Source organism: Bos indicus x Bos taurus, chromosome 5 (assembly GCF_003369695.1).
Source record: "Bos indicus x Bos taurus breed Angus x Brahman F1 hybrid chromosome 5, Bos_hybrid_MaternalHap_v2.0, whole genome shotgun sequence".
Taxonomy (NCBI): Eukaryota; Metazoa; Chordata; class Mammalia; order Artiodactyla; family Bovidae; genus Bos; species Bos indicus x Bos taurus.
The window spans coordinates 42,187,914-42,215,845 of record NC_040080.1 but is presented as its reverse complement, the minus strand read 5'-3'; the positions used below and the strand labels follow the sequence as shown (position 1 = coordinate 42,215,845).

The 27,932-nt window shown below is 38.9% G+C and overlaps 1 protein-coding gene across 8 annotated transcripts; it reads right to left on the bottom strand.

Annotated features, from left to right (window-relative positions):
* Positions 1–28: 28 nt before the first annotated feature.
* RESF1 (retroelement silencing factor 1) lies at positions 29–27,217 on the bottom strand. Of its 8 annotated transcripts, XM_027541670.1 has the most exons (8): positions 27,113–27,217; positions 25,752–25,842; positions 23,018–23,152; positions 18,184–18,321; positions 14,872–14,934; positions 4,347–9,378; positions 3,061–3,144; positions 29–749 (listed from the first exon to the last, which is right to left on the bottom strand). In XM_027541670.1, exons 6-8 carry the CDS (start codon positions 9,319–9,321, stop codon positions 583–585), a joined length of 5,226 nt encoding a protein of 1,741 aa, XP_027397471.1. In that variant the 5' UTR covers positions 9,322–9,378; positions 14,872–14,934; positions 18,184–18,321; positions 23,018–23,152; positions 25,752–25,842; positions 27,113–27,217; the 3' UTR covers positions 29–582. The 8 variants fall into 8 exon arrangements, with proteins under 8 accessions (XP_027397471.1, XP_027397475.1, XP_027397478.1 ...); XM_027541674.1 differs by lacking the exon at positions 18,184–18,321; XM_027541677.1 differs by lacking the exon at positions 23,018–23,152 and having other exon boundaries at positions 3,061–3,225.
* Between the last annotated feature and the right edge of the window lie 715 nt (positions 27,218–27,932).

Below are 27,932 nucleotides of genomic sequence, written 5' to 3'. Positions count from 1 at the left end.
AGGCAACAAAATTAAAACCATTTCCAACCTAGTTTTTAAAAAATAAATGTTTATTTCAAGTATGAAAAGTAATGTTTAAACATTATTCCAAAAACTGTATTCAGTTTAATAAGTATAAAATGAGACTTCCAACAAAAAGTTAACAATTCAGTATAAAATACTAAAGAATATACTTCGACATTCACAGTGAGCATTTCTGAAAAAATAAGTTTTGCTAAAAAGTTTTCAAAACAAAAATACAGTCCCAGAGGAAATAAACTAGTCCTTAAATAAGGAACAAATCTCCCTTAGGATGGATAGTTCGCATTTCAAAACAAGATTTGTATAAAAATTTAAGATAATGGTACATTTGGTTCAGTAATGTCAGAATTCAATAGCTTATGGTTTCCTTGACAAATACCACCTATTTCTTATGTCTGCTACCCACAAAATAAGGTTCTCAAGCCAATTTAATTAATTTCAATGATATGTATAACCTAAGGGGTAACCAGACTCAGAAATTTTATCATGGCAATCTTGAGTATTTCCAGAAAAATATTTAACAGAAATTTTCTGGTGGTAAGAAGAATTAAAGTCTCAAAATTATTCTAAAGGACTGCTACCAAGACTCCTGCTTCTCTTCTCCATGTACAGCTTTTTGTAGGTTTGAAACATTGCTTTTGAATCTTTTACTGGGTTTTGTAGTATCTCAAATCCATCTGCACTGCAGTTTCTCTTGGAGAGCCTTGAATTAGCCAAAACATTATCATCTAAGGAAACAAAAATTTTACTTTGTTACTCTTAATGTTAGTGACCAGTACAATCAATATAAATTGAGAGGGAAAACATGTATTCTTATCTGCAATAAAGAGTAAAGTATAACAAACAATGGCTCTTTACCTACAGAATTATAATGTATATAAACAGGACATCTTGCCTCCCCTTTACTACCCCATTCCCCTCTTCACTGACCAGGGCTATTCTCCTTTATCTATACCCCTACCAAGGAAAATGTCTTATCACTTGCATACTTTTAAGAATGTGACTCTCCTAACAGCCATTTAAACTAGCAATATAAAATGCACCAGGGCAAGCCAGTTCCAAAGAGCACATGGAAGTACAGTTTGCATATTCTGGCCTTACTATGCATGAGGTATTCTAAGAAATATCTGTATTTGTTTCTTTCAACTATAGTGCTATCATTAGTCTCACTACCCTTTGATGGGCCCAGCCAGCTATTCCTCTTTCTGTGCATTTTAAAATGTACCTCTTTATCTGAGAAGCTATTCCAATTCTGAGTTCCTATACTTTGCCTTCCTGCTCTAGCCATTCCTTTCTGGATTAAAAGTCTTATTTTACTTCTTCCAGCCAGATGGGTCAAGTACTCTGTCCTCTTAATTATTATTCTTCATTTTTTGGTAACAGAGTATGGTTACTGTTAAATTCTTAATGTTTCAAGTTCTTCTCTGACCACATTAGTGTTCTGTCCTCAATGCTGATCACTGAGGTGGGCTCTAAGTGGTTTTCCACTGGATTCTGTCACCTCCTCTTCTACCTCAGCCTGACAGTTTCACCACTTGCTCCATTTACATTCCAACTTTTGCCACCAAATTTACTGTCACTTATCTAAAATGTATTTTTTATAGCCATCTAAGAATTGATGACCTTTGCTTTAAGCTTGTTCTAATTCTTTAGCCTCTTCATCTTGGTATGCTTTTTCATGATTTCCTTGAGTCTTATTAGACTTTTGACAGAGCTCCAAACTTGTTTCTTAGCTTTCCCCTCACCCCGCTGCGTGCAGCTCTGCTCTGGGCCCCGGTTTGTGTTTTTTTCATCATGAACCTGAGCACTATGTCCCACCTTCACTGTTTATTGCTCATCCTGTCTGCAGTTATCTTCTTGTCTGTTGTTTAGCTCATGACGTTTCCTGAGCCTCTCTGGTCACTGCGAATGTGTCTGTCTTCTGAGTATTTTCGGACTCAGGTCATGCCATCTCTGAGGCAATGAGGCAAGTTATGTCCCCTCCCACTTCCAAAGACCTTTTTTGCCCCAATCACCACACCCATTTACATCTTTCTCATGTCTGTGTTCCAACTTTAGGAGTGTGTTTTCTACTTTCTCACTAATTCATTTTTTGCACTTTCCATTGTCTTCCTATTCTAATTAAGATTTCATTCCTTTTTCTTTCAATTTGATTCAGCTGAATTTTTTTCCCATATACATCTTCAATGTAGAAGACTCAAATTATACATGCCTGTTTATATATATTTGTTTTTTAACTCTTCTGTGGGCTTCCCTGATGGGTCGACAGTAAAGAATCCACCCGCCAATGCAGGAGACATGAGGTCGATCCCTGGGTCTGGAAGATCCCCTGGAGAAGGAAATGGCAACCCACTCGAGTATCCTTGCCTGGGAAACCCCATGGACAGAGGAGCCTCGTAGGCTATCGTCCATGAGGTTGCAGAAGAGTTAGACACACCTTAGCAACTAAACAACAATAATAAACCTTTGTCACACTTCCTCTTTTGCTTCTCTTTATTGGTGCTATGTAACTTTAATCAAATGATCTAACCTTTCACTGATAAATGTGAATATCTTTGTCTACTTGGTTTGGAAAATTAAATTAACTTGCAAATAATCTAGCCTGAGGGTAAGCTAAAAGGCCTGTGGGCCAAGCCCAGCCCCTACAAGTTTTAGTAAACTTTAATTGGAACATAGCCCATATTCATTTGTTATTTTACAGCCATTTTTTCATGTTATCGTAACATTAGAGTCTAGTATTTAGGGAACATGATTTGCAAAACCTAATATTTATTGGACATGGTCTACACAGGAAAAGTATGCCAACCCCTTGCCTAAGTCAAGGGGAGAATTTTCTTCTTAAAAGGAAACAGATCACTACTTTTCTGTCCAAAGCATGACAGAAAACATAGGAGAATGTCTTCCCACTACTCAAACATTGAATCATTTTTTAAAAGAAATATGGATAAAAACCAAGCTTCACAATAGTTTCAGAACTAATCCAGCTTAGATATGAGTGTCAGGTAAGTAAAATAAAAACTTCAAATAGATAAGTTTTACCTATTTCTTGGTTGGCTTCCGGCATCCTTTTCTCCTCAGTCACACATTTTAACCAGTCTTCTTTTGTACTTTTTATTCCTGAAACTATTTAAATATTCATTTTCAGATCTCTAGACTTTGCTACTCATCTCTTCTAGTACTATAATGAAGGAAAACCACGTAAGCCTAAAACAGATTTTAGAAGGCATTAGGTATACTCACACATTAACTCTAAAAAGGGCCTGGAAAAATGCTTTCTCCATATGAGGTGACTGAATCTCACAATTAAAAAGTTTATCTTCATAATGTAACTATGCTTCTCTCACCTGGACTGAACACCAACACATGTCAATGACTTAAAGGCATGACACAGAACATACCTCACACTGCTGCATCTACACCCAACATTTCTGTTACTATCAGGTCCTCAGATTCTAATAATCTAGTTTTAAGAATGAAGTGTAATCAATACAAATTTATACTCTATATACTCACATATCCATACACCTTCCAAGAAAAAGTAACTTATTCATTGTAATTTTATACACCCCAACAGACACTGTCTGAACAGTGCAAGAGAAACTAAGATTTCCATTCAAATCCTTTAGTTTTCCAATCTGGGTTTCTGCAACACAATGTTTTACATTTACTAACCACCACCCTTAAGTATTTCCTTACTACCACAAATATTGAGTCCCCTATTTTCTCATTCCATCTTGCACTGTGTTGAGAATTCTATCCTTCAGCTAGTGAAAAGTCATGATTGCCATTATGGGGTATATGAGAAGGTACCACTTTAACCTTAGTGATAAAATAGTCACCAACTGACTCAAAGATGGCAAGAAGTTGAACTACTTCTGTACAAACAAAAAGATTTCATTAACAATTACAGCTATTAATATTTAGACCAAAACTTCAAAATCACTGGGGGTCTGAAATTGTAAGCCCAAAGAACTGAACAAAAAGCAAGATTTAAAATAATGTTTACCTGATACTTTTATAACTGCTCAAAGAATGTTCTTCACTACTTAGTGAAAAGGGAGATCTTTTGTATTTGGAAAACCTTGCAAATTTTATAAACCTTGTCATTAATGTGCATGCAATATAATTTACAACAAGTGGGGCAAAAACTTTTAAAACAAATATTGACCAATTAACTATCAACATACTGATAAAACCTCAGTAAACGCAAAATAAGTTTTAAGTGTTCCCGAGCTACCCAGACATTGAGAGAGGTGCTCTGCCACTTGCTGACCTACAATGCATTACACTTTTGCAGACACCAGCAAAAAAAAATCATACTGGACCTTGCACAGGGGCTTGCTCCTTCCTAGGTGTGTGCTGCAGATCCTTCTGGTCTTCAACAGTGTTTGTATTTTTAAACACTCCATCTGGACATAATTTAAACTCCAGCATGCTTAGTTTTTCCGTGGTATCTTTCACAGGTAATGGGTTCTTACATTTACTTTCCGGTCTCTTTTCTTTAAGCTTCCTGGGTGAATTGTCTAATTTTGTGAGACAAATGCGCTCACGTTCAGTGCATTTAAATGCAACTCTGTTCAGATACAGCTTCCTTTGATCCTTTGTTTGGGAAGACATTTGGCTTAATTCACCTTCATTATTTATATTATTTAAATTTTTGTCTAGCTTGGTTCTATCGATCCACATTTTATCAGACTGCTTTCCACCAACTGTTCCTTTAATATTCCTTGAAATATATGTTTTAGACTCTTTGGAATGATGGGTTTTGATGCTTTTACCATGGCCTGTACCAATATTTAATGATTCCTTACAGGTCTGTACACTGCCATTGGGTCTCTCATTTGATTTCCCAGAACTTTCCACTTGCACAGAAAGTTTACTGGGCCTCATATACTGAGAATCACTATTTTTCAGATAGTTTTTCTTTAATGCTTCCTTATGCTTCTGCCTTGATAAATACTCCTTTGGTGATAGAACTCTATTCATTTTAGATGAGCTATCCTTAGAGCCCGAGGATTTAACATTTGATACTGTCTTTTCTTTAATCCAAGCTCTTTCATTTGGCGTTGAAAAATTACAGAATTTAAATGCACCACCTCCCACATTTTTATTCTGCTCTTGTTTATCATGTTTCTTCCTCTTTATCTCTGAATCAAGTGTGATCCCTTCATCTAATTTCCTTTCTTCCAAAGATTTTTGTTTAGAGCCAGCTGATTTCAATTTTCTCTTTTCTGGTGATACTGACTGTACCAAAGAACCATTCTTCATATTCAAATCTTTAGTTTTGCTTGTCAAAAAACTCATCTTTGGTTTTAGTGGCCCTAAGTTTTGTGCCATGAACTTCCTCTGCAGGCTCTCCTGAGAAAATTTTGTAATTTTATTAGCAGAATTAAAATTTACCTCATGAAATTGCAGATTTCTCTTTCTTTTGTGACTCTGCAAAGAATCCAGTTTTTTATCACCTTTAGATAAAAGTTGACCAGATAATTCTTGCTCTGTCCTTAGTGAACTGTTACGTTCTGTTTTGGATTTGTCTTTTATATTGCTGCTTTGCTTTGTTTCAGGAAAATGTTTTTTCTCAACTGAAGAAGTCAGAGGACTCTTTGGAGGATTATTTGGAGGACTGTTTAATGCAACAGGAACATCTCTGTCAGAGGTTCTCTCTCCTTGTTTATAACTCTTGGCCTCTGAAGGAGAACAAGGATTTATCTGTTTTTTTTCTTTTGAATCTGACTTCTTGATGGAATTACACTGGCATTGAGGTACTCCTTCATAAACCATAGAGAGCCACCCCAAAGCACAGCAGCGGATATCATCTTTTTCCGAATCCAATGGTACAGAAGCACAGCGTTCTTCAACTCTGCATGCCTGTGGGTCACACTGCTTCTCTTCCTTTGTTACAGGCTTTTCTTTCTGAGGTTCTGTCAATTTGTCTACCTCGCTGGGTTGATCATCCTGTTCAGGAAACAATTCTTTCATCTGATCTGTGTTTAATATTGTAATTTGTATCTGGTCTGTTGAACCTTTGGAGTCACAGTCAGTTTTACCACAAGTTTGAGCTTCTGAAATTTGGTTTGCCATCTGCTGTACCACAGAACTTTCATGCATGTTCACAGGTTCGATACCATAGGGAAACTCTTTTAAAAGTTCTGACAGCTGATCATGTAGGTATAAGATAGATGTCTTATCATGGAGACTTTCATCTGTAGTAGGATCCTGTTCAGTATAACTGCAGGACGTATCAGCTTCCTGAGGGTAACTGTCCTGCTGAGTAGCAGCTGATGAACATGTATCATTTGCCATGCTTTCATTTTCAGTGATATGCTCCAAACTGCCTTCCTCTAGAATTCCACTCTTGGCTTCAACACATTTCAAAGGTGACAGTGCTGGAAGTTGCGGTGATTCTGACTGATCTGTTATTTTATTTGAAACATCTGTGCACTGCACAAATTCATCTTTTTTAAAGTCAAAGTCTTTACTTTCAGTGATGTTTTCTAAATGTTCATTTTGTTGTCTACTACTCATCATTTGGTGATTGGGTAGAGGTTTCTGTGGCTCAACTTTTTGCAAAGGGAGCAAGTTGAATATCTCTGCTATTTGGGAATCATAAGAGGTATCACCTTCCACAAGAGAACAAATACTGCCAATCTGTAATACATCACTGCCCACACTACTACTGTCCTTTGATATATACGACGTTTGCTGATCACTCACAGGACACTGGATATCTGGTTCTGATTCACTGTGCTTTCCTTGATTGGTATTAGGTATGCCTTCTGAATTAGTATTAGTTGACTCACTTTGCTTGTCCTCAATTAGTGGGAAAATCATAATGCCTGTAGTACTTGTTACTGGTTCATTAACATTAATCTTCAAAGCAGCAGTATTTTCCGTCAATTTATTTTGTAAGCTACAAACACTGCCTTCTTTAATAACTGGATACACCATTTCAGGTAAAGCTTCAGATGTTGTATCTTTGACAGACAATGTATTGACATCTGAAAGAATTAAGGGTGATACTACAGCAATTCCTTTTGTAGTAGTTGTTCCTGAAGACTCATAATTTTGTGCTACCACTGATGAAATAGTTTCTAGTGAGCTGTTTACTATCTTATTCTGAGAATTTCCCACAGGTGAAAATGGACTACTCTCACAGATGGGCGCAGGCTTTGAAACTGCAATGGCTGTTATGTTTGTTTTTGACTCATTATCCTGTTTTTCTTTGGTAGGTTCTGAAGGTTGCTTTTTCCACAAAGACAGACATGTTGCTAGCAATTCCATGGAAAAGCGAGAGCCACTGTTAGAAGACACCCCATTAAATGATTTACACTCCAAGCAAGAAGTGTCTGCAACTTTGGCATTTCTATTACAAGTCCTTGGAAGATTTACAGTTTCCGTGGTTTTCAGTTGGTTACCAGTGTTTTCGGTATTTGCATTCATTTCAAAATTATGCAGTTTAGAATCATGAATACATTCACCAGTGTCTTTTAATAATTTCTTCTGAGTTTTACTTCCAGAAGTAAGTAAACTGAGAATTAGCCTATTTTTATTTGGATATTTTGAAATATATTCCTCAGATGATGTAGAATGAGGAAGAAAAGTTATTTCAGAATTTGTTGGCACATTTTGTGCAATGCTGACAGAATTTCCTGATGAAAGCTGGGTGTTATTTAATGGTGCCTGAGTTACCTCAACAGTTGATGTCTTTAAAGAATTTACAACTTCCAAATCATGGACTTGTTCTGGTATCGGCAACTTTTCTGAACAGGCAGAATTTAGTGAAACAGAACTGACTTGGTTAAAATTTCTGTCCTGAAGGTTGGAACTCAACACCCTCTGTGGTCTATTAGTTTCTTCTGCAGATTCCATTACTGTTGGTGGTTTATCCTCCACAATCTCTGGAGTGACTAGAGTTAGCTGTGGTTCAGACTGGATTTTGGCAGTTTGTTTCAGAGACAATCCAGAATTTTGAGCTGATTCACTGTAAGAGGTATTAGGTGTTTTAATACAACCTGCTGCCATCAAGAGACTTTTATTAATTTTAATTTTCCTTGCAAGGTCTGAAAACTTCTTTTTTATCTCTACTAATGTTTTAATATCCCTCACTAACTTTTCTTTTGTGGCACTTGTGTCTAGTGCTTGATTTGAAGTTAGATTTTGAGAATCCACTGTTCTCTCCTGATTATTTTGAGCAAGAGCCTGAGCACCAGTCACAGATGATCTAACAGGTTCATTAAAAGGATGATTGACACTGGTATTTACTTTCAAGTTACAGGAACCTCCCATCATACTGAAATTTTCATTCAGGTTTTGCCACTGCTGTTGAAAGTCTCTACAAAAGTCTTTCCTCATTTCAGGTAAGTGCATTTCTTGACTCTGAGGAACTTCCATAGAGGATTGTTTAACAACACGTGGAGTACTTTGCAAAGACTGGCTTGCATATCTACAGTCATAAGGAGGAGGAGGTCTTTTGTCAGTTTGAGTAACTGCATATTGATATGATGGTACAGCTGCAATCTGCTTTGACTTAAATGTCAGTGCAGGATTTGGAGATTGATTATTTTTAACTTGGAATGATACAGATGACATAGCGTTTTGTTTCTGAAGAGCAGGCTCCTGCAAAAAGCTTCGTGGTGAATAATTGTATTGCTTTGGAAGTGGTCTGTAATCTTGATAAGTCAGTCCACTGGATGCTCGCTGAGGTGCCCAATCAACCTGTTGCTCTGACAAAGGTAGGTTTAGTCTTGTGTTTCCTTGGTAAGTTATAGGAACTCTTCCAGAATTAGAAGGGATCATATGTAGTTGCATAGAATAGGTATCTGATGTTAGAAACTGATTCTGTAGTGCATGCACATTGGGTACATTCGTTCCAAAACCAGTTTGATGAGATACAGTTGCCCCTGTATGAGAAAGCGTAGAACTCCCCATTGGTGAGTTCAACCATACATCTGGTGTAACTCCTGAAGAAATCTGCAAATCATGACTTAGTTGTTTGGGTCCTTTAACATTTGCATATGTTATTCTTTCTACTGAAGTTTGTGAGGTCACAATGGTCCCACTATGCAAATCAGAAATAGGGATTTGTGGAGGAGTCTTATGATTCCGGATGTTGAGTAGCGGCTGTGAAACTGGATGTGAATTACTGAGAAACAGGCATGGTTCTTGGTTACTTCCAGTATGGAAAGAACTTTGAGATGTTGTGCTAAGTGTATTTACTAAACCTTGCTCCAAAAAAGATGCTTGTTTTTTAGGATACTGTGGTGGTAAGGTGACACTCTCTGGTTTTGCATTCCAATTCATTGTCAAGTTGATGCAGTATCAGTGTGTTGAAAGCCAACTGTTTTGAATGCCAGGAATCTGTAGGAAATAAACATCTTTTATTAAAAAGCTGTTTGGCCTGGTCAGAATTTTTAAGATAATTTTCTCAGCTTACCTTTATTACTAATGCTGACCATGTCAATCAAAATTCCTGAAACCTCACACTAGACAAAGCCTCATCTTCAATTCAGGTAAGAGAAACAGCAAAGGAAGATCCAACAATAAATATGGAAAATCTCAATAAAATTTTCAGTGGTGTTTAACAGAAACTCATTCTACTCAATATAATTAGCAATTTTTTTTGCTACACTTAAGAGACAAGTACTTTCTGTATTTATTTATTTTAACCAGCTCTTTATTCTAAGATACCGATACTCACTGTAAAAAAATTTTAAAAATAATCAAGCATATACTATGAAGTCTTTACTACTACTGTTCATCTCCAGTGTCTAACTCCCGAGGGCTATCTACTACTGTGAACTTTTCTTTCAGAAAATTTCTATACATAAAAATCACCAACACATAAAATCTCATTCTTTTAAATCAGAATCCTACCAAACATGCTGCCTGCAGTTTGCCTGATTTTCATCCCAATAACTAGGACATCTTATCATTCCATTACACATATACCTATCTCACTGTCTGCATAAACATTCCACTTTATGAGTATATCAATATTTAACCATTTCTCTATTGATGAATACTTGGTTTTCTTAGGTTTTTGCACTTGTAAACTATCCTACACTAAAGCATGTATTTATGCTTTTATATTTGTGCTATATGTTCCTGGAAATTTCTACAAGTGAAATTCAAAAGACATTAAAATTGTTTTCATAGTCAGTGACAAATTGCCTTTCAAACAGATTGAAATAAATTATACTCTCACCAACACTTACATAAAGTGAAATCACTCAGTCGTGTCTGACTCTGCGACCCCATGGGACTGCAGCCCACCAGGATCCATGGGATTTTCCAGGCAAGAATACTGGAGTGGGGTTGCCATTTCCTTCTCCAGAACACTTACACGGACATATCTAAAAAATGGACAAATGTGTAACCATAATGGGCTTCCCTGATGGCTCAGCTGGTAAAAAACACACCCGCCTGCCAATATAGGAGACGCGAGCAACATGAATTCAATTCTTAGGTCGGGAAGATCCCATGGAGAAGGAAATGGCAACCTGCTCCAGTGTTCTTGCTTGGAAAATTCCATCAATAGAGGAGCCTGGTGAGCTGCAGTCCATGAGGTCACAAAGTCAGACGTGAATGAGTGCATGTGTGTGCATGTGTGCACACACACACACACAACCGTATTAAATGACAGGGTAAACAAATTTGACTCAAACATATTAATAATATGCCAAACAACTACAGAATACACATTCTTTCTAAGAGCACAGGAATTTTTACCAGTATTGACCATATTGCTAGGCCATAAACAGATCTCATTTTTGAAGGATAAATATTTCAGATTAATTCACAGTGGAATTAACCTAGAAATTATAGAAGGAACTAGGAAATTGCCAATAATTCAGAAACAAAGAATGCAGTGGGCTCTGGTGTCTCTTCCTCTAAATATCCAATAGGATATCAGTCCTACTGAATAAGATTCCACCCTTATTGTCAGGGACGTTTAACGGATCCAATATGTTGCATTTTCTTTCTTTGTGTGTCATTTCTCAAGGATTCTCTGTTCCTTATCAGTTCCTGGAATACAGGAACAAGTAGAGCTGCACACAGTTCTCATGACTGAGATCACAGGAAAGAGCACCTGCTTGGATTCCCTTCAGTGACTCCCTTCAGTAACCTTGTACTTAACACACTATCCATTTTGTTGCAACTGGTGGAATTTCATTCTTTTTAACGGCTGAGTAATCATTTTACTGAAGATATATAAGCATGCATTTCTGCTAATAAAATACCCTTGTTCCACTAGAGACTTGGGTCCCCCACGTCCTTCTTTCTGTCTCTGGATAGTTCTTCGGAGCGTGGAAGCCTACCAAGCTCACTTTCTCACCCAGGCTTTCAAGACCTCCTTGAGAGGATGCAGTCGGCCTTCGTGAGCAGTACAAGTCCTATGTATGGGCTTTACTGGTTTTCCCCGTAACCCAAGGGATATTGCTCTTTCTCTCTTTTCGTTTACTCCAGTCCCCAGGTCCCAGTCTGTAAAAGACCACAACACTTTATGACCTCATTAACCTTAATTATCTCCCTTAAAGGCCCCATCTCTAAAGAGTCTCACTGAGGTTAGAGCTTCAATATATACATTTGGTGGGAGGGTAGAATAGAGGACAAGACATAAGACTGGACAAGACAGTTCAGTTCATAACAGGTCCCATCCTCATATTAACCTAAGACTTGACTTATTTAATAGAAGACTGGGAGACTGGAGGAGGTGGTGAGGAATGATTAGAATCTGTGTATGTTGTGAAGGAGGAAATCACAAAATTTGCTGACAGATCCACTAGGACATGTGAAACAGAGAAGTCAATAAAGGAGAAATAAAATGGGTTGATGTATGTTTAAAAAAAAAAGACTGGGAGATAATCTCTGTATTTATCATATAAATTTAAGAATGACAAATTAATCCAAGGAAAAGACAGAGTGAAATAAATAATGAAAACAGAGATTAAACAAGTCACAAGTTGGTGAAGAATAAAAACTAATAAGCCTCTGTCAACACTGGTCATTTAAAAAAAAACCCTATATTGGGAAATGAGAGTATCACTAGACCCTATAGACATTAAAATGATAGTGTATTTATTAACTATTTTCAAAACATTTAAAATGTACGTGGAATAGAGAAATTCCTTGAAAAAAACATACCCTAACCAGAGTTGACATAATAAAAATACTCTCTCTTTAAAAGAGGGGACACTTCATAACTTATTTACTGAGCCTTTGATACCAAGGCTGAAAAGAAAGACAATTAAGACGTCAATCTCTCAGAAACAAACACAACAGTCCTAAGCAAAATGTGAGCAAAATATCACACAGTGACAGACTGTATTTTCTTGGGCTCCAAAATCACAGCAGACAGTGACTGCGGCCACAAAACAAAAAGACACATGCTCCTTGGAAAAAAAGCTATGACCAACCTAGACACCTGATACGAAGAACTGATTCATTGGAAAAGACCCTCATGCTGGGAAAGATCAAAGGCAGAAGGAGTAGGGGGTGACAGAGGATAAGATGGTTGGATGGCATCACCAACTTGACGGACATGAGTTTGAGCAACCTTTGGAAGTTGGTGATGGACAGGGAAGCCTAGCGTGCAACGGTCCATTGGGTCTCAAACAGTCGGAAACAACCAGGCAACTGAACTGACTAAGAACAGGTGATAAAATTCATTAAAAGGACAATTGTATGAAACAAAGAACAGAAGTTTCCTTAATTTTGATAAATGGTAACTTTAAAAAAATTTAGCAAACAGTAAAATTATTAGTAATAAAACAATTTAAATAAAGGCACCACTATCACCCACTTCTGTTCATTGTTGCACTGAAGATGGTAAAAAGTGTTAAGAATTGAGAAGGAAAATATACAACAAACTATTTGTATCAGTTGTGTAGAATATCCAAAATAATCTGTAGATCTTTTAGATCTATTACATTATGGATCATAGTGCACTCAAACTAGATTGAAGAAGGCACAAGTTTTGGTTTTATGTGTATTATTCTTGGGAATATTTATGTTTACTTTTGTATTTGCTCATAACTAACTTAATAGTCTTTCCTGATGGTTCAGAGGGTAAAGAATCTGCATGAAATGCAGGAGACCCAGGTTCAATCCCTGGGTTGGGAAGATCCCCTGGAGAAGGGAATGGCAACCCATTTCAGTATTCTTGCCTGGAGAACTCCATGGACAGAGGAGACTGGTGGGCTACAGTTCATGGGATCATCAAGAGTCAGACATGACTGACTCACTCACACACACAATGTAATAGGAGGGAGCCTTTCAAGGCCTTGTGAAATCTGTTTGTCCTGACCTGTCATTTGATCAAGGTACTAAAGAAACCTCCTCTCTTTGAGATTTTACTTTGTCAGGGAACCAGATCATCCGTATCCATCATGACAGCATATATTTTGGTTTAAAAACAGGTGCTAAGAAGAAAGAGCTATATTTTCCTCACAGGCCTTCTCCCAGCAAAGCTCCTTGAATAAGACAAGTGACCAGGGAGAAGTATAATACAAAGTAAAAAGCTTTAACTATAAGACTTCCCTGGTGGTCCAGTGGTTAAAATCCACTTGCCAATGCAGGGAAAGGAGTTTGATCCCTGGTGTAGGAAAATTCCACATGCTGCAGGGGAACGAAGCCCCTGCACTGCAACTTCTGAGCCCGTGCATACCCCGAGTCCACGGTGATGAGAAGGCCGCACACTACAACTAGAGAAATCCCATTCACAGCTAGAAGACCCAGTGCAGCCATAAACAGTAGTACTGAAAATATTGATGGTGAATTCCCAATAATTCCCTGTTTCTTATGTGAGCTTGGGGGGGTGGGACACTGTTACAGACTGAATTCTGTCCCCCCCTAAATTCATATATTGAAGTCTTATCCTCCAGTGTGATTGAATTTGGAGATACAGCTTTCAGGAAGGGAATTAAGGTTAAATGAGGTCAAAAGGGTTAGGACCTTAATCCAACAGGATTAGTGACCTTACAAGAAAGACACCAGGTACATGCACACACAGACCATGTAAGGAGACATAAACAGATAGCTGTCTGCAAGCCAAGAGAGACCTCAGAAGAAACCAGAAACTTTTATCTTAGACTTCCAGACTCTAGAACTGTAAGAAATTTATTGTTTAAGCTCAGCTGGTAAAAAAAAAAATGACCAAACTTTGGTCATTTTGTCAGAGCAGTCCCGGCAGACTAATAAAAGAGCCTATAGTAGTGTACTGTTTGTCACTCAGTTGTGTCTGACTCTTTGCAACCCCATGGACTGTGGCTCACTAGGCTCCTCTGTCAATGGGATTCTCCAAGCAAGAATACTGGAGTGCATTGCCATTCCCTTCTCCAAAAGAGCCTACGGGTAGGAAGAAAAATGCTCTTTAGGAGTAATTTGGATGCTCTTTAGGAGCAATTTGGGGTTGTCGGATTCCGCGCTCCCCGCCACCCCCCCCCGCCCCCGACCTCTTGCGCTGGCACAGAAAAACTCAACATTGAACTAACTAAATTAGAAGGAGTTAAGGGAATTTCCTGGGGGTCCAAAGGTTAAGACTCTGCACTTCCACTGCAGGGGTGCAAGCTCCATCCCTCGTCTGGGAACCAAGATCCCACATGCTGCTTAGTGTGCCACCCACCCCCCACAAAAAGGGGGAGTTAAAAGTTTTCTGATCTTTTTCCTGACTACAGTTTCTACTTCTGGATACAATATATTCTTAGATATTTCAAAAATATATTTTAATGGAGATTACCAGAGTCAGGATTTCAATGGTGTATCATTTAACTTTTTCTTGGAAAAAAACTTTTGCCCCCAAATCTCCATACCCTCTGATCACTCCCAACTTCTGACAGCCATGGCACTTACCTAACAAATTCCAACGAAGGCTGAACTTTAAGAACCTCTCTGCACAGGAGTAGCCAAAGTTATCTGGGGGGGAAAAAAAAATCACACAAGCCAATGGACTGAGTTTATATAAACATCAATAGGTGTACAACAATTCTACTTTATTCTGCTGTAACTTTAAAGTAGTTTTATTTTTCCCACTCTTCTCTCCTCCCTGGTCCCCAGAGACACCAACCCATAAACATGCTCCCCCTACTCAGGGGCTTATATTTCAGAGGGAAAAAAAATAGCACTATCTGCCACCCTACTATCACCAAATCTATAAATCACAGCCTCGTAAATGTAATCTGTATTTACAGTATCAAATCTCTGTATTTAAAATCCTACCTCTGGGAATTCCCTGTGGTCCAGATGTTAGGACAGCACTTTCATTGTTTTGGGCCTGAGTTTGATATCTGGTCAGGGAACTAAGATTCCACATGCCTACCTTGAGCTATGGCATTAAAATAATATAAAATCACAAATACAACAAATCAGATTTTAGGATGCTTACTTAACACCCTTAAAGACAGAAACAAAAATGATTTTTAAAGATGATTTTATTGATTGTTTTTGCCTATGCTACGTCTTTGTTGCTGCAAGGGCTTTTCTCTATTTGTGGTGAGAGGCGGCTGCTCTCTAGTTGTAGTGCTTGGGTTTCTCATTGTGGGGGCTTCTCTTGTGCAGCATGGGCTCCAGGACATACAAGCTTCAGTAGCTGCAGCACATGGGCTAAGCAGTTGCTGCTCCTGGGCTTCAAAACACAGGCTCAAAAGCTGTGATGCACATAGGCTAGTCACAGGACTTCTAGAATTTGTGAAAAATGTTTTCCATGGCCTGTATGGAAACTTCTTCAAGTGTTGCTCTGCAGCATGTGGGTTCTTCCCAGACCAGGGACTGAATCCACATCTCCTGCACTGGCAGGTGGATTCTTTATCACTGAGTCACCAGGGAAGCCCCCAAAATGACTTTCAAAAGTAATTTGTGCTTTTATAAAATAACTTTTAAAATATACATTGAAAAAATTATTAAAGCAGCTAAAATGATACATTAGAAAATATTCACTTAATGGAAAAGAAAATAGTGAGAAACAAAAACACATGAGACAGAAAATAAAAAGTATAAACAGCAGATATAAATCCAACCACATTAACAATTTGCACTAAAAGTGAGTAGATTAAACAATTCAAATGACAGAATGTCAGATTACTTTTTTAAAAGGGCTAGCCAACTATATATTTGAATAGGTATACCTTCGATTCAAAGATAAAAATGATTGAAAACAAAAGGATAAAAAAAAGATATGCCAACAGCCACAAGAAAGGCAGAATAACTATATACATTATCAGAAAAAAGTAAGACTAAAACAAAAAATTTTTCTCTACATAAAGAGACACATTTTATAACCATAAAAGGGTCAATCCACCAATACATAACAACTATATATATGCACTTTAGAGAACATTAAAGCATAAGTAAAACATAGACAAGTCAAAAACAGGCAATTCACCAAAAGTCAGACTTCAATTCCCCACTTTTGGTAATGAACAGAATTGGCAGGGGGAAAAAAATCACACAAGGAAATAGGAGTTTTGAACATACTATACACACCCACCTTTCTATACTGGAGATTTTAAAAAAATTAAAAAACTATAGTACTTTTAGGTTGTAGGTTAGTACACAGCTGTCCATTGGATGCTTGTAGTTTTAAGGTTGTCTGCTCTCTGGCAGTTACTACAGGTTGGATCCAACAGTTCATGTACTTTTGTCAAGTGGTAAAAGGGTCAGCAAGCAGTCTAGTGACGGGTGCACATGCCAGTAAGCCACCTAGCTCTAGATTTTTATATTCTGCTGCAGGGAATGCTCCTAGCTATGAACAGCTACAGGTAAATTAGCAAGCCCTAAATAATGATCCTTGATATAGCTGGCACAAAGTTTGGCTCTACTAACCCATCCATCTGAATGTTGGTTTTACAGTTTGGAGAACAAGCAATATTAATCTGCTGATGCTGATAAGGTGAGGTGGCCCTCACCAGGAGGGGAGGCAAGCAGTCCGGGTGTGTTGATATTGATAAAGTGCTAGTGTCTACACTGGGCGGGGGTGGTTCACAGTCATAATTCATATACTCCTATTTCAAAGAGAATCCATGGAAACGTTCTGTGTCATCACAAAAACAATCTTTCAAATTTCCTAATTAAAAAAAAACTTTAATCCTGAAAATAGACAAAAATTTAGCTTTGACGATCCCTACATTTAAATCTTACATATTATTAATATTACTTGGTGAGAAAAAGTGAGAAGAAAGCAAGTCACTAAAATCCATGGCTGAGTAAGCAGTGAACAGCAAGCTGTAAACTGCAAAATTAAGATCAATTTGTGAAGCAGGAAAAAAAAGGGAAGTCAACGGCTACAGTAGACTAAATGTAACAATGCCTGTGGATTTTCACATAAAATTTTCATGAAGACCTCACTAACATTAAGACTTGTGAGTTTTTAAAAAATATTCTATATCCATACAATGCACATATGGTTTAACTGGAAAGCCTCCTTTATTTTAAAATCAGCCTTATCACAGAAAATTACAAACCAAAAAATAACCTAAAAATCATACCTTTAAAGAATAATCATATTAATACCTATCTTAAGCACATGTGCACAAGCACATACAACCGCCAACAGAAAGAACTCTACTGAAATGGACCTCTCATGGTTTCCCATGGCTAGGCCTACTTTAGGTTAGACAAAATAGTAAGAAACAGAACATGAGAGGACAAATTAGGCCACATGATTATCTTATATGCAAGGGTAACCATTAATTTATCAAAGAAACTGGAACATTATCATAGTGAAAGATAAAGCTATTAAAATCAAGAGAGACGGGTTTTTAAAAAGGCTGTTTCAGGGTAACCTAAAAGATGCATATATAAGAACTTCCCAGGTGTTCACTTGTTAAGACTCCATGCTTCCATGGCAGAGGTCACAGGTTGGATCTTTGGTCAGGGAACTAGGATCCCACATGCAGTGCTCTGTGGCCAAGAAATTTTTTTAAAAGGATGTATATCTATAGTAGTTGTCTAGAAAGCTTTGATAAATGTTTGTCAAATGAATAAACATTACCTATAATTGCTGAAGACCAAGTTAGAGAAGTCCCTATTTAAAGTTGTAGATGGGAAAGTCTCCACCCCTCCCTTCACATCTGTGTCAACCATAAACATCGCATGATTTCATCTGTCAGCATTCCAGTACCTCAAAAATATAGGATTTCTTAAAAAAATATGATACTCTTCTCATACCTCAAAAACACTTGTATCTGTTCTGGTATTTTAAATTGGACCTTTTCCTTATGGCTTTCATTCTGCTTCTGTTTCTTTGCAGAGTCCCCTGATGTGGTTAAATTGAGGAAAACTAGAGTTTTTCATTTAAAAACTGATCTGCAATGGAAAAAGGTACAGATACTTTTAAAAAACTCAATGAGACCACAAATACCAGCAAATATAAAACCCACTTCCGAAGAATTCCAAAGCATCAAGATTTACTCAAGCTATTTCAGGTCTGGCTTTTGTGTCCCTTCCCTTGAATTAGGCTTTCAAGAATAGACTATCCTAAATTTTACATTTATAATACAACTCCATAAGTAGTAAGAGCTAACCTTTGAAAATTTATGTCAAGAACTGTACTGAATGCTTTGAGTGCACTGTCACATTTAATGGTTACAACAAATGCATGAAGCCAAGCAGTCCTAAGCAGAAGGACCAGGGCTGGCAGGGCTGGAAGTCCCACTGTCCCGGCTTTTAGGCTGGCTTTCTACACTGCTGCAGAAAAAAAGATTAAGACTGAATGGGTTCTCATGAAGTTTTTTTTCTAACACAAATAGCAAAACCAACATCAGTGTCCTTAGTCCCATAAGGCAATACAGAGGTGGATGAGAAAACAGACTACTGAGAATTCTAAACTGCAGTCATTTCATAGCCTACCACTACACCCCCAAAGGAAGGAGACAGTCAAGTCTTTGGTGCAACTGAAACAAGGGAGGCAGAGAGAATCACCTTGTACCATTTTTCAGGAAGCTGCTTATCAACGTTTGTACCAGAAAGACCTGTGGGGTGTCCTGTCAAAGTATCAGTCACCTGAGATTAATCAAAGCTTTCCTGTGAGGCCCTACAAAAGGTCACCAGAGCACCATGGTGAAACTGTTCACCTCCATCTCTGCTCTCCAGTCTTTCAGGTATCCAGCTCCAAACATGATTCAGAAGCACAGGTCAACTCAATCAGATACCCTCTTCAGTCACTCAGTGGTGTCTGACTCTTTGCGACCCCATGGACTGCAGCACGCCAGGCTTCACTGTCCTTCACCATCTCCTAGAGTTTGTTCAAACTCATGTCCACTGAGTCGGTGACACCCTCCAACCATCTCATCCTCTGTAGTCCCCTTGTCCTCTTGCTTTCAATCTTTCCCAGCATCAGGGTCTCTCCTAATGAGTCGGCTCTTCATATCAGTTGGCCAAAGTATTGGAACTTCAGCTTTGGCATCAGTCCTTCCAATGAATATTCAGGATTATTTCCTTTAGGATTTCCTTTAGGTTTGATCTCCTTACAGTCCAAAGGACTCTCAAGAATATTCTCCAACACCACAGTTCAAAAGCATCAATTCTTTGGCACTCAACCTCCTATTTAAGTATATTTCTACTTAGTTAACACTGGGTAAGGGTGACTAGACAGGAAGTCCCAGCAAGATGGTGATCACGCTATAACCAGGCTCCCAATATGTTCCAGAGGCCACTAAGGTTCACCATTCAGCTCCCATAAAGTTAGGATGAAATGTCTCTAAAGGGACAACTGATATAATCTTTTACTCTGTTAGTTATTCCTGTCATTACAGGCACATTATAGTGATTGCTTTGGTAGTCCCGGGTTGTTGACAGGATTCTAAGAACTGCAATGGAGGCATTTTGTTGTCATGGGGTTAAGATCCAGATTTTATAAAACCAGAGGCTGACGTTAATGACGCAGAGAGACCCCCAAGTACCAGAAGAGACATATAGGACATAATCTACCTTATCTTAACAGGGTCAAGTAAAGGATGACAGATCCAGCAAACAGTTAAATTCAGAGCCATAACTACATTCTAGAAAATGTATACAAGAGAGTTCTGCTTCCCCTTAATCAGAAAACCGTGAGAAATCATGACTAATAGGATGAGGTTTTCAGGCCTTTGCCCAAGGACACAGCTCCAAGGACGTCCACTCCCCGAATCAGCAGCTGCTGAGTTTCCAAGTGTCCTTATAATTAAGATTTTCATTTGGCCTGCAGCTATGTTGAAGATAGTGGTGACAATCTAGGGTAAATTAATGACTTCTATGTACCCTCAACCCCCTGATCAGTACTGTCTTCCTTCCCCAGCAAGCACAAGGGAGCCACTCAAATTCTGCTGGATGAGAAATAACGTGAAAGTATAAAGTGAGCAATCCCATGCACCTGAGCCACAACACTTTTTCAAATAACATGACTGTATAGAAGGAAAAAGTAAAATCTCATAGAGTTTGTGGCAGTGACTCTTTAGGGACCTAATGAAGCAGTGACCCACTGGAGATCAATTTCCATCATCCTATAAAATACTGAGGTAGAAATCATTAGGGAGTTAGTATAGGAACTCTGAGACCTCAGCCTGTTGCAACAAACATCCCACTCCATTAACCTAAAACTATATCCTTTGTCTTGAATTCCTGGCTCTCAGAGGAATGTGTCCTTGGTCTGATAAATTATCAGCTCTCGGATCCAGGAAAGGGTAGTAATTAACTTCTGTTCCATATGCCTGAGGGATAAACAACTGGTGATCATTAATCTTTAGCCCCTTCATCTGGTCCACTGTAAAATGGTGGGGGGTCATGAGAAAAGGTCAAGGGATGGCGACTTAATGTCTAAGAAAACTAAGGATACCAAAAGCAGAAAAAGGGGAAAAAACAAACAGTAAAACTACAGACCAATTTATTATGAATATAGATGGAAAAACCAACAAAATGCTAGCAAAACAAAGATAACAGCATATAAAAATAATTATATGCTATAATGAAGTGGGACTTATCCCAGAAATACAAGATTGACTTTTCTTTTTTTTAATGTAGAACCAATATCCTGTAACACACCAATACAATAAAGGACACAAACCACATGACCATCTGAAATGGAGGTATAAAAAGCATCTAACATGACTGAAATTAAATTCATCCTAAAATCTAATGTCCTTTCAGATAAAAACACTACAACTAGAACAGAAGGGAACTTCCTCAATTTAGTAAGACATCTAAAAAAAAGCCACAGCTTTAAAGCCTGAATGTTTTCCCTCTACCTAGTAAACTACCTTTACTTGCATATGGCATCTCATATATTGAAAATTATAAGGAATCCACTAAAAAAACTAATAGAACTACTTTGACTAGGTTGCCTAGCAAGCTCAATATACAAAAATCAAATGTATTTACAGTTAACAGCAAAAGAATGAAACACTTTGGAATAAATTTAACAAATGTGGAAAATTTACAGAAATTATTATACAGAAATTATATAATTTCAAAAGAAACTAAAGACCTAAATGAACAAGTGGAAAAGTATGCCACATTCAGACACTCTCAAGGTGGCAGGCAATACTTCTCAAATTGATCTGATTCAGGACAACCCTTACCGAAGTTCCAGATGTCTTCTTTGCAGAAATTGAGAACCCGATCCTAAAATTCATTTTGAAAGAGTATAATGTTGAAGGACTCACACCTCCCAATTTTAAAACTTAAACTACAAAACTACAGTAAACAAAGCCACGTGGGACTAAATTAGGATAGACACTAATCAATGGAACAGAAACCAAAAACAAGTCCTCACATACATGATCACTAGCAAGAAACTAGAATCCAGAATATACAAAGAACTAGGGAAAGTGTTAGTTACTCAGTTGTGTCCAACTCTTTGCAACCCTCATGGACTGCAGTCTATGGACTGTAGCTCCTCTGTCCATGGAACTCCCAAGCAAGAATACTGGAGTGGGTTGCCATTTCCTTCTCCAATGCATGCTAAGTTGCTTTAGCCGTGTCCGACTCTGTGTGACCCAATGGATAGCAACCTATCAAGCTCCTCCATCCACAGGATTCTCCAGGCAAGAATACTGGCGTGGGTTGCCAACTACCATGGGAAAGCAATAAAATCACAGGATACCACTTAATACTCACTACAGTAGTTGTAACCAAAAAGACAAGTGTGGTAAGGATGTGGACAAACTAAAATTCCTATATGTTGCTATTGAGAATGTACAGGGTTCATCAAAAATAGTCTGGCAGGGACTTCCCTGGCAGTCCAGTGATTAAGATTTTGTGTTTCTACTGCAGGGGGCACAGGTTTGATCCCCGATCTTGCATGCCACAAGGTGTGGCCAAAAAAATCTGGCAATGTCTCAAAAGGCCAAATATAGTTACCAAATGATAAAACAGATCAGTTCCACTCCCAGGTATATACCTAAGAGAACTGAAAATATATGTCCATACAAACACTTGTACATGAATGCTCACAGCAACATCATTCAGAAAATCCAAAAAGCATAAATGATCCAAATGTGTGTGAACTGATGAAAGGAAAACAAAATGTGGTATATTTATACAATGGAATTACTACTTTGCAATAGAAAGGAATGAAAGACATGCTTTAATATGCTTTTATATGCTTTAATATGAATGCATCTTGAAAACATCATGCAAGGTGTTCAGGGTCGTAAGAGACCACATGTTCAGAATACACAAATCTATAGAGACAAACTAGATTAAATGGTTGCCTGCAGATGGGTAGAATGGAGAGTGTCCGTTAATGAGTACAGAGATTCTTTCTGGGGTCAAGAAAATGTTCCAAAAGTGACGATGGTATTGGTTACATAGTACTGAGTATATGCAAAACCACTGTACATGGTAAATAGATAAATTGAATTGTATGAATATAACATATGAATTATATCTCTAAACTGTAGCTTAAATTTTTTTTCCCCCAGTTATTAGCACAGACATGGGCACATGACACAATGAACTACAGGCTTTTGGCAGAGCACAGACAAAAGGCATGTTCTGTGCAAGTTGAAGCTGACTGATCATATACCTGGAGATGTTAGGGCTATCCAATGAAGGCATGTGTGCCTGAGAATGAAGTCAATGCCAAAGCAGACAGCAGAGCTCAAAGACAGTGTTTCAAGTCTTTACAACTTTCAGATTCAAATGTTGGATCCAGTCAAACCTGAAAGTCAAGCCACATGGAACCCTTTAATTTATATGATCCAATAAATTCTCTTTGGGAGCTTAAAAACTAAAAACTTGCTTATGACTTTTTGTTTCTTAAAACCTAACTGGACAACATAATTTCTTGTAACACTCTGCAATTTTAACCACAAGATTTTATTTACAAGTGATTTCAGTTCAGTTGCTCAGTTGTGTCTGACTCTTTGAGACCCCATGGAATGCAGCACACCAGGCTTCCCTGTCCATCACCAACTCCCAGAGCTTGCTCAAACTCATGTCCATCAAGTTGGTGAGGCCATCCAACCATCTCCTGCCTTCAATCTTTCCCAGCATCAGCGTCTTTTCCAATGAGTCAGTTCTTCACATCAGGTGGACAAAGTACTGGACACAGTTTTCATTTACAAGTGAAGCCTTGCAATTTAATACATATCAAGAGAATCTTGGTGATTGTCACAAAATCTCTGCAACCATTACATATAACTATATGTTTCACTTGAGACATTCTCTGCAACCATTACATGGAACTATATGCTTCACTTGAGACATTTACAATAGGCTAGCCTCTAACATTGCCCTTCAGTTTATAAGCACTCTTATGATATCAAGGATGGATATACCACAGAGCTGTCAGAATTCTTCAAAGGTCCGTAAGATACTTCTTTACGAGGTTTATTACAAAGTACATTTTAATTCACATTTCAATAGATTGGGTTGGTAAACTGTCTGGTTAAGGGGGCGAGAAAGGATGAAATAGTTGGGATGACATCACTGGAATCAGTGGATATGAATTTGGGCAAACTCCAGGAGATAGTGAATGAAAAGGAAGTCTAGCATGCTGCAGAGCATGGGTCAGAGTCATAAAGTCTCAAATTGAATGTTTTCTGAGCCTGTTTCACACAGAATATGCCTTTGTGGGGCTAGGGGTGGCAGTGCAGAGATGACTGATTTAAAATGAAAAGCAATTCCTGAAATTCACCTTTCTAAATCCTTTTTAAACATTAGGTAGGATCACTTGCACTGAACATTTGCACTTTATCACATCTAAAACATTGCTAATCTAAATGGGAAGTGGTGGTGGTTTGGTCGCTAAGTCGTGTCCAACTCTTGGAGGTCCATGGACTGTAGCCTGTTGGGCTCCTCTGACCATGGAATTCTCCAGGCAAGAATACTCGAGTGGGTTGCCATTTCCTTCTCCAAAAATGAAAGCGAAAGTCGTTCAGTCCTGTCCAACTCTTTGCGACCCCATGGATTATACAGTCCATGGAATTCTCCAGGCCAGAATACTGGAGTGGGTAGCCTTTCCCTTCTCCAGAGGATCTTCCCAACCCAGGGATCAAACCCAGGTCTCCAACACTGCAGGCGGATTCTTCACCAGCTGAGCCACATGGGAAGCCCAAGGACACTGGAGTAGGTGGCCTATCCCTTCTCCAGCAGATCTTCCCAACCCAGGAATTGAACCAGGATCTCCTGCATTGCAAATGGATTCTTTACCAACTGAGCTATCAGGGAAGAAGAGTCCTGTATATCCAGAACAGGGAATATAAGGCTTTTGGACAAATCTGCCCTGGCTGGAAAATTTTGTAGAAGCATTGCTGACTTCAAACATTCCTGCAGGTAAAAACTAGAGTTGCATCTGGTACTTCCTTACAAAAACAGAACTTACAGGATCTACAGGGAAGGGTTTAATCAACACAAAGCTGATAACTTGACTTAGAGTTTAAATGAGTGAAACATCTCCTATAAGACAGGCCATAAAATATATTTTCTCTAACATGACAACAGCTAAAATTTATTAAGCACTTACCATTTACCAGGAGCTCTTCCAAGTGTGTTATATCTACAAAACTCATTAACTTATTGTAACGATCCCATGAGGTTGATACTATTGTTATCCCTATTTTACAAAAGATGAGGAAATTGATAGAGAAGTTTAATAATTCTCCCAAGGCTGCATAGATGGTAAGTGGAAGAGCCAAGATCTGATGCTCAGCAGTGTGACTGCAGGGACAATGGTCTCAAATCAGTACAGAAAGTTTCCTAATACTACTTGGAGTTTACAGAATGGACGCCCCAGAAATGACCACTTTGGCTGTACAGGTCCCTATTTTAGGGATCGGTTCTCTCAGAGTTCTGCTCTGTGCTGCCTTATCCCATGTGCCACAAGTAATGAATTTGAAAAATAAAATAAGAAAGAGACCATGTAGAGAATAATGTTAAGTAGACCTCTTCCTTAGTAATTTAAAATTCCTTGTTATGTCAACTGTATTACTTCTCCTCAAACTTTGTCATCAAATCCATTGTAAGCTGGTGGTGGTGTTAGCTACTCAGTGCTGTCCAACTATTTGTGACCTCAGGTACCGTAGCCCACCAGGCTCTTCTGTCCACAGAATTCTCCAGGCAAGAATACTGGAGTGGGTAACCATTCCCTTCTCCAGGGGATCTTTCCAAGCCAGGGATCAAACCCAGGTCTCCTGCATTGCAAGTGGATTCTTTACTGAGCCATTGTAGTTTAATACTGAACCAATACTAGTTCAGCTTAATCATTCTGTTCCACAACAGATAAATTAGAGTAGACTACTTAAAGCTAACACACTTACCTTTAAATCATTACTCCTTTATTACTGTATATGCTACCATTTCCCTCCAAACTCGTCAGTACCACTCCACACAGTGTTTACTTCTTTGGTCCTAGGGACAGCAATAAACATTTTATAATTGATAATAAATTCAATATAAAATTTGTAATTTTATGTTATTTATATAAAATTCACATTAAACTTATAATAAAGATACATACTCATTTGCTTACTTGAATATGACATCGCTGCTCAAACCGTGTTAAGGCTGGATCAAAAGCAAACTAAGCTTACTGAATTCTTAAGAAGGCAAAGTAACAAATAGAAACTGGGTCTGCCGTATATTACCATTTACTTTTTAAGTGATAATTCAAGTGCACGCCTCCTGACCCACTCCTTCTATCACTCTAAACACTTTCAACTTAACAATTCTTTATCGAATTAGAAAATGAGAATCCAACTGCACAGAAAAAAATAAAACCATAACTCTTTCATGTTAACACCTAATAGAACTCGTTTGATTTAGAGTTAACACATTAATCAGAAAAATCCCCAAACAAGCTCTGCGACGCGTTTATTTAAATACACCCCAGCTCATCCCCTTCACCTACTCTTCTTTTTATTTTGAAGGCAGACACTAAAATATTACAAATAAATTGTTTTCACTGAAACCATTCTCTGAAAACTTGCTGTTCCCAAAGGACATCTGCTTAGGAAATTCGTATCCCTCGAGAACATCTAAAATCGGTACGCATTTGTGCATTTAAAAATGCCTCGAGGGGCTAACTACTGCTGAGGAACGGAAAGCGACTCCGGCACCAACGTGTTTGCGGGCCACTTGGAGACCCAAGCTGAGCAATTTTGTTTTGGGAGGTTCGGCCTAATGGGGGTGGGGAAGAAGGGAACACTGGAAAAATAAATTCAAAACAAAGATTTTTTTTTTTTTTCAAGCCAGCGACAGGAAATCATTAAAAACATAAGCCACTCTCACATCCATCAGTCTAACCAATCGCCTTGCAGTTTAACAAAATGCGTCCTCGCAGTCGCCACCCGCGACCTCTGTGGTGAGGAAAGGCGTTCCACAGAAACACCCGGCGAGGCGCCGCCCTCTGATTCGGGGTCGACGTCCGCCCCGGTTCCCGGCCCACCCCGCGCGGTGGGCGGGCACCGACCCGAGCCCGGCGGGCCAGCCTTCACCGCTGGCCAGAGACTCGAGCCCCCGGAGAGCCCGTAGCCGCCGCTCAGTCCCCACCACAGAACAAAAGCACTCGCCGCGCACACCCAGTCCCCGCCTGCGGGCACCTGGGCTGCCGGTGCCCCCCCGCCCCGCCGAGAACTCGAGGAAACGTGCGAGTGCCGGCGGGAACCAGGTCCCTACTTACCTACCGGAGCTGAACCCAACCGGGGCGAGCCGGGAAAACGCAGCTCCTCTCGGCCCCGGAGTTTAAGTCAACTCGGGTCCGCCTCCAGGGGCGGGTCGAGGGGGAGGCCCACTCCCGGAAAGCCAACCCCGCCCCGGCGCAACGGCTGTAGCGAGACCCGGTATCCGGTACCGGGGTCCTAGTGCCGCTCGGATAAAGTAGAGTCCGGGGAGCCCGGCCCTTCGGTTATCTCCCAAGCTTGCACAGCTAGCTCATGTATCTGAAGAAGAAAACTTCTCCAACAGTGGCTCTTTGTCTTTAACTTGCATCAGAATCTTTTGAAGGTTAAAAAGGGACTGAAAAGCACCACCTACAAAATTACCCATTCAGTAAGTCTAACTCCGGGCTGAAAATGTATATTTCTAACAAAGGGGAACATCCTTTAACACAGAAAAACTTTCTCAAAGCAAATAGACTCTTTTTGCCTGAGGATTTCTATAGATCAAAGTTGTGAAAATTAATACAGTAAAGGGAAACCTCACCAAAATAGAGTTGAGAGGCCAGAAGGGGGAGCTGTCATACAGTACGGTACCACTCTCAGTAAATTACAGAAAGAATTGTCAATTACAGGGCCCAACAGGAAAAGATGTAAGCTGTCCAACAAACTTTTTGACCAACCCATACATTGCGGCTGCTAAAAGAAATAGACTACCCCACAACTCAGCCAATGAGAAACTGTCACCCTCACTTTTCCCCAATGAAACTTCCTTCAAAAGAACTGCCCCCAAACTCCTTTTTCTCCATAAAGTAACTTTGCTTTGTTTGTTGGACTCTGGCTTTT